Source organism: Talpa occidentalis, unplaced genomic scaffold, assembly GCF_014898055.3.
Source record: "Talpa occidentalis isolate TD23 unplaced genomic scaffold, MPIMG_talOcc4v2.1 talOcc4.16, whole genome shotgun sequence".
NCBI lineage: Eukaryota > Metazoa > Chordata > Mammalia > Eulipotyphla > Talpidae > Talpa > Talpa occidentalis.
The window spans coordinates 50558207-50565513 of NW_023601653.1; the positions used below are offsets into that span (position 1 = coordinate 50558207).

Below are 7307 nucleotides of genomic sequence, written 5' to 3' on the forward strand. Positions count from 1 at the left end.
TAAGAGATGAAGGCATCTCTCCCACAGTAGTGTCCTCCCTTCCTAAAGGGATTCGCATTGATAGGAATCTTGGTATGTTGACAAAATCATGGCCATTCCAGTACAGTATAGCTTCATGGCCAGATTATTATCAGAATCTGTCTTCTTGAGTTCTCTGAAAACAGAAATAAAAGAGAATCTAATCCTGCATATACCAAGCAAGGATTTACTCAAGCTGGTGCAACTCAGCATATGGGAATCAGCATCAGGGAGGGTCTACAGGCTGCTCCCAGAGAAAAGGTTGGAGGCTCCATCTAAGCAGTTTGAACCCAGCATTATTAAGGGGCTGGGTCCTTTCTTGACTCTTTTTTCCATGAGGTCATTCCATCTCTAAAGTCTGATCTCATGCCTGTGACCTCTTGCTGTGACATAATGGATCCTATATCATTAGCTTAGAGGATGGTTTACTTAGAGGGTTTATTAGTGGTGAAAACTTGATTTCATCTAGAGTGAGTGTGGGGGGTGGGGTGGGATTCCTTCTTAGAGACAGGGACAGTCACTATCAGCGTGTGGGTACATGACCTGCCTTGAATCTTCAGTGCAGAAGCTGTTGCTTTCTCCTTTATGGCCTTTTCTCCTTGGACGGCCTCAGCCTGAGTTCATGTTCATCATGGAGTTTCTCACAACTTGCAGGGACCCTGTCTCCTGCCTAACACAAGATCATGCCTAGACAGGGGTCTTATGGCCGAGCACCCCCGTGGTGGGGATTTTATTATGTCAGTGTTGTTCATGGACTAGAGGTAAGGTTAGCTTAGGGTGCGTCCTCTCTCTGCATATTCGTTGGATTGAGAGTCTGACTGTTAATCAGATAACTCTGAACTAGCTCTCAGGGTCTCTCCTGGTGATGCAAGTTTGCTTTGTAAGCCTTCTGGGTAACAAGTCCTCCTCTGGGTTTTACTTTGCATGGTGAGTTGCTTGGTGCTTAGGGAAATGAGATGCCACTTTAATGATAAACCTGTGTTCCCCTAGGTGATAGATTGAAGATAGGACACTTACACAAATCAAAATGTTAAGATTTTTCTTTACCTTTAAAACAGTTGCTGCTTTGTCACTTTTTTATTTTTTTTTAAAGATTTATTTATTTATGCATACAAGAGCTGAGGTACAGGCCAGAGATGTGGAGGTGGAGGGTGAGAGTGTTCACCAGAGACAGAGCAGGGAGCAGAACAGGCAGACGGACTGAAAGCACTCTTGAGGGGAGCAGCCGGTAAGACAGGAGAGGTCTGCTGCACCATGCAGGTGTCTCCCTGGCTAGGCTAGGATCCAACTTATGCTGCAGAGGCTGCGGATTGCTTCATAGTGCAGTGCTTAACCCCTTGCGCCACCAGGGAGACCCCTGCTTTGTCACTTTTAACAGAATGTTGTTACTTCTTCCTCATGCCCAGCTTAGAGGTCATGCCAAGTGTCAGGAAGCAAATAAAATCATCCTCATCCCATGCCTTTTGGATATAGCTAGGCTCACAGATAATCAAATGAGCATCAGACAGATTGATAAGAGAAAAAGCCATAGAGACGTTTAATAATAACTGGGGTGCCTCCTGTAGACACATGATACCCCGGGGGAATGAGTCCCTCTCCATGTGGCTTTAAGTGCCATCTTAAATAGCTTGGCTGAGATTGGGGAGGTTAGGGAAGGGGGGGGTCATTCAGGGTGTATACTGGAAAAATCAAATGTACTCCTGCCTTTCCCTTGGCCAAGAGACAAGGATTTGGCCTTTCTGGTCTAGACTTCCAGAGAGCAGTGTTAGAGACAAGCTTCAAAAGTAGCCTCCACTCAACCTCGAGACGCCCTCCCTGAAATTTTCTCTTACCAGATAAGTTTTGGGGTGGCAGACTTTTGCTCCCTTCCTCAAGTCACGCCTTCACTAGTCCCAGGGAGGGTCTCTTGGTCTTCATGAGTCAGACATGGTCCCTCCCTGGAGCGGGCCTCTCCAGCAGTTTCCCACCACCCCCATAGCCCATGCCTGGCCAGCAGCAAGGCCTGGCGGGCTGTGCTCACTGTGCTGTCTCTGGCTGCACCTAATGACAGGCCACCTTCTCTTCTCCCTCGTGCAGTTCGTCTGATCCTGACGGCAGTGGCTGGCAGCATTGGTGGGATTTGCCTGGTGGCTGCCTGGTGGCGATTTGGGATCCTCCTGCCCTGCATGCTATGTGTGGGCCTAGTGCTGGGCTCCCTGACGTCCTCGGTGACCTTCTTCACTCCACTGGGTATGGCCACTCCCATGTGTGTGTTGGGTTCGTTGTTTTAAAAAGACCTTGTTTGGGCTCTTTGGGTACAAAGGCTGCCTCGTAGGGATTTGGGTGGTGGGGTGGTGCTGTGTTCCTGCCTTCTGTACAGAGTTGTGCACTGAGGATGTGGCCTTGTTGGGCAGGGCCATGCAGATAAGAGTCCCTGTGCCCCAAGATGGTAGACTGTCTCTAGAGGTAGCTTTCTGTTGTTTCTTGTGGTGTGCGGGGGTGTGTGTGTGTGTGTGTGTGTGTGTGGGTGTGTGTGTGTGTGTGTGTGTGTGTGTGTACTGAAGGAAGAAAAGTGGATTCCGAATCATTCCAGAACAGGAGTTCTGTGTTCAGGTGGATCTTAAGCAGAAACTCATTACATCCCACAGATAATTCTGTCACTGCTGTGATGGCAACAGAGCTGGGGGACCTCTGCTTCATTCCTGGTCTCTCATGTACTCCTCATTTCCACTCCCAGCCCAGCCTGAACACCTGTGTCCCTCAGTACCTACAGTAGTCACCCTCAGCCAGTACACGGGATGGTTCTGGGGATGTTTTAGTAAGCAGTTCTGTTTCTTTTTTTTTTTAGCAGTTCTGTTTCTGATTAACTTGCTGTGCACTTACGAAGTTAACTTGCTGGTTGTTGCCAGAAATACAAAAAAAAAAAAAAAAAAAAAAAGGAGTATCTACATTTCAGGGCACTCTTCTGAGGTCTTATAGTGATATCATTAGTTCTTAAACTAGACTGTTAGATTAAATGGATGCAGGTGGTAGATACAGAAGAGCCTATCAGTGCCAGAACGCGCAGGATATAACAGTCACTGATGCTAAAAATTTGAGACCACAGGATCACCCGTAGCTCACTGACCATGCCCAGACCCGTGGTTCTGACTTCAGCAAAGCTATGGCCAAGCTGGGTCCCACTGGCCCTGGGGTTGCCAAGCTATGTTAAGACTTGTTTAGACTCCTGGTCTTAGTCTGGAAGTGCTAAGTCAGATGTTACTCCTCTCATGTTAATACATAGAGAATAGAATGATGATAGGTTAGAATTTTTAATAAAGGTGCCTTTGATGAATAGATTGTGCATAAATTATGAAGTGAGACAAAAAATAAAGAGATCTGTGTATTCTGGCTTTCACTAGTACCCTCATTAGCTTAGCACCTCAGACAAAGTACTGAAGCTGTTTCATCATCTGTAAAACTCATAGGGCGGAAGGTAGGAGAAAAAGAGATGAAGAGAAAGCCTTCGTAATTTCCACCTTCTTAAAAGCCTAGACCATTTGTCTAAATGTGACAAACTACTCCTGCTGGTAAGAATAACTTAGTATATTCCCTTTATATGTCCATTTGCTTAATGTTAACAAAAATTCAACTGAGTTAATGTTAGAGATCAGTTGTATTTTATGAAGCTATTTATGAATTGGGCCACCATCCCATCTAGGAAGTGGAAAGGTCTTTGTAGGTAGAAGGGCAAGAGAAGGAAAGGGGGAGTTATTTTTAGCTTGGTTCACCTCCATGTGGGGGATGGAGAAGGGTCTTAAGGCATGTTACTGCCTTTGGGGAATGGAAAAGATGACCTAGTTGGTGCTGACCAGGTGGATTTCCTTGCTGGAGGAGGCTGAAACCACACGGGACTGAAGCTGCAGTTAGGTTAGGCGTTCCTGTTTGGTGGGTTTCACACAAGTGCCTCCATTTTACATTATCCTATGAATCAGGATAGTCAGGGTGAGTGTCTCCTGAAGGATGGTGGATGCAAATCCTTGTTATTAAGCAGTAAAATAGGAAAAATATTTGACCGGTCTCCAATACAATTAAGTAAGTACTGTTTCACGCTATTATGTGGCTGGCAGAGAGCTTACATCCTAAAAGGGCCAGTCTCCCATGCCTGCACTGTAACTACTATTTCCAATCCTGGGTTCTTTAAAGTTATTTTTTAAAGCCACTGGTGTATTTTTGACAATATCATTAAAACTAGAGAATTTGCTCCATAAATCCCCTGACTGGCAGCTTGTTACAATTCACATTCAGAGAAAATGGGGTCATTCAGAAGATCCTCTGACTACAAACCTCCCACTGAGTCCAGGACTTAGGGGGTCTTAAGATAGAGGACTGAATGATGGTATCAATATTAAATAATTGTCAGGCTTATGTTCTGCTATTTAAACTCAGTTTCTAAATTGGAGTTCTATTTGTCCTGGGCCACCCCAGGAAATGCCAAACTCAAGTGTCCAGCACCAGCAGAAAGGTTTGGTGTGAGCAGGTAAGAGCATTCCTGTCTTTCCTGGTGCAGGAGGCGGTCCTGTCCCTCCCATGGCCAGTGATGGGCTGAGGTCAACATCTACTAGATGATTCTCGCTGTTTATATTGGTGGGAGTTCAGAGGTTAACTGTGAATGCCATTTACTTGTGTGTTTTTTTTGCAGTACAAAATCATAGAATTATGGAAATCTAGTGCTAGAAAGGGTAATGTGGAGCTTGCAGGGTTGTGGTTTCATCTCATTTATCGATTAAAAAACTCAACCAAGGGTTACAGAGCTAGTGCATAATGGAAGCACCTGGATGAGTCCAGCTTCTTCCAAATTATCCTGGTAATAAATGAAAAGCACTTACTTACTGGATTTCCTTCCCAGCCCCACTAAATTCTATGACACACCGTTCAAAGGGGATCATATTGACAGGTGAAAAAAGTGAAAATTCATTTCTATTTGCCAGTATGTTCCCTGGTTGTTACCTTAAACCTTGGATGTGTGTCTGTGTTCAGATCTCGAGAAAATGAAACTTAGCTTTGTAAATCTGCTGTTTACTCTGGATTTCTTTTTGCCTTTCCAGGAAACCTGAAGATTTTTCATGATGACAGCGTCTTCTGGGTGACCTTCTCTTGTATAGCTGTCCTCATTCCTGTAGTTTTTATGGGCTGCCTGAGAGTAGTAAGTGTTCCTCAGCTTATTTAGATTTATTAATTCCTTTGCCCTGGCTCTTCAGTGGATCACTCATTTACAAGTTTTATTCACTAGGGAAGGCTGTACAATCATCTGTATCAATAACTGACTCAAGAGAAAATTTGCATTATGTTGATCACTCAGGTGTGACAGCTTGTCAGTGTCCATGTGCCGGGAAGGCGGGGGCTTGCTTGCGGTGATGCAGCCTCCTAGGGGAGCATTAATTGCAGCCTGCTCTAGAAAAATGGTTCTTCGGGTTATTAGACTTTATTGTTGGAGTTCTTTCACAAGGAAGGCACTGGCTACGACCTTATTATAATGCAGACTGTTTTCAGAATTCACTAGGGCCGTCAAAAGTGTTTCTCAGTTTATCTTCTCAGGTAAACATCGTTTACCCCTAAGCCTTGTTCCCCTTCCATGTGCCCAGAGGGGACAGAAGTGATTCCCAGTGATTGAGGCCAGAGTGAGGAGAGTGAGAAATTGTCCACCAGTGATGACGCCTGAACTCTTCACTCTCCACAGCTGAACATACTGGCCTGTGGGCTCATTGGTTCCCATTCTGTGATCTTGGCCTCTGACTGTTACGTGTACACCAGCTTTTCTTACATCACTTTGAATGTGCTCAGGAGAGCTCTCCATGCAGATTTCAGCAAAGCTTTCACAACTGTGCCTTTTCAAACCAATGGTAAGACTCAGAATGAGAGTGGGAGTCGGGCGGGAAGGTTTGACCCCAGGGCTGACAGAAGCACTGCAAAACAGTAGAGGATGTTCTCCATATGGATGCCATTATAGCCCTCTGCTAATGGTTGCTCATGATCATAGGAATAAAGAATCTACACTCAAATAAGGTAGTTGTGTTATGGGCAAAGGTTCTAAAAAAAATTTGTCACTAGGTCAGAACCTCTCTCACTGGTTCTGGGTCCAGTCACCCATGGCTTCAAATACAAATACAAACAAAAGGGTCTTTGGTGCAGAAAAAGAAAAAAAAATTAACAGTGGAGAGAGAGGGAGAAGGTTGAGTTACCAAATTGATGGTATGAGGTGGAGTTGGCAGCTACAGGAGGCAGCAGGGTGCAGCAGAAGCTGCTGCTGCTGAGGTGGAGAGGGCAGCCCCCCAACTTTGGGGGCTGGGGCAGATTCTGCAGTTGCTCCAAGGGAGCCTGTGTGCATCGTTCCCAAATTTTAAAGGCTTCCAAGATGGCTGTTTTCCTAGCAGCCTCCTCAGGATGGGGACAGTGGTGGGAGGGTGGGGGTGGGGCAGAGTTCAGACCAGTGTGCTGTGCAGGTGTTGTCCAGCCTTGGTGGTGTCTGGGAGTCAGAGTTGGGCCCGTGATCTACAAAAGCCACTCCAACAGTTGGAGTTCATACTTGTAAAAATCTACTAAATTTCTAAACCAGGACCTCTTCAGCTTACCTGGTTAATTCCCAGTTGTGAGAAAAATGTTGAAATTAAAACTGTTTGGCAGCCTATGGTTGAGAGTGGCATGAGGAATGAGAATGACAACCTGATTTTTAAATTACTCCTTTTTTTCCTCCTTGAATGAAGCATGTGCCTTAACTGAAAGGGAGAGTGGCTTTCAGTCAGTAAATGTTTTACTTCCTCAATTGTGAGATTCTACCATTAAAGATTTTGCATTAATTTTTTGAAGGAAAAAAAGACTAAACTAAATTAAGCATGATTCCAAGATGTGTTGTTTTCAGAACTGCTAGAATACAGGGGACAAGTGTATCTTAAGAGTTGAAGATGTAGAAGTAGTCTTGATTGTTAGGAACATTTAAGGGCAAGTCCTCCCCCTCCTGTCTTGAGACTTACCCCCTAGAGAAGCGGGTAATGCTGGACACCTTGAAATCCATGTTTCTGGTTGCCAAGCCTTTTACTTGAAGTTGGGTACAGTTTGTTGACTCCCACCATGCACTTGTGTGCCCTGCTGTAGGAGTGGGTAGGCCCATTAAGAGTGGGCTGGGGAAGAAGGAGAGCTTTGTAGTATTGGATACTCCAGGATCTGTGTTCATGTGCAAGGTATGATTACATACTTCACTCCCCTTTGGAAAAACACAACATATCAAGATTGTGAGCACCGGTCATGTAACATCAGACCACCATAGACCCAAA

General features: G+C 45.1%; 1 protein-coding gene across 1 annotated transcript in view; it reads left to right on the forward strand.

Annotated features, from left to right (window-relative positions):
- TM7SF3 (transmembrane 7 superfamily member 3) overlaps positions 1 to 7307 on the forward strand; it is a 31803-nt gene that overhangs the window by 21730 nt on the left and 2766 nt on the right. Inside the window, exons 9-11 of the mRNA XM_037514194.2 lie at positions 2095 to 2247; positions 5085 to 5182; positions 5717 to 5879. Coding sequence (XP_037370091.1) covers positions 2095 to 2247; positions 5085 to 5182; positions 5717 to 5879 — 414 coding nt within the window. The remainder of the gene's footprint in view (positions 1 to 2094; positions 2248 to 5084; positions 5183 to 5716; positions 5880 to 7307) is intronic.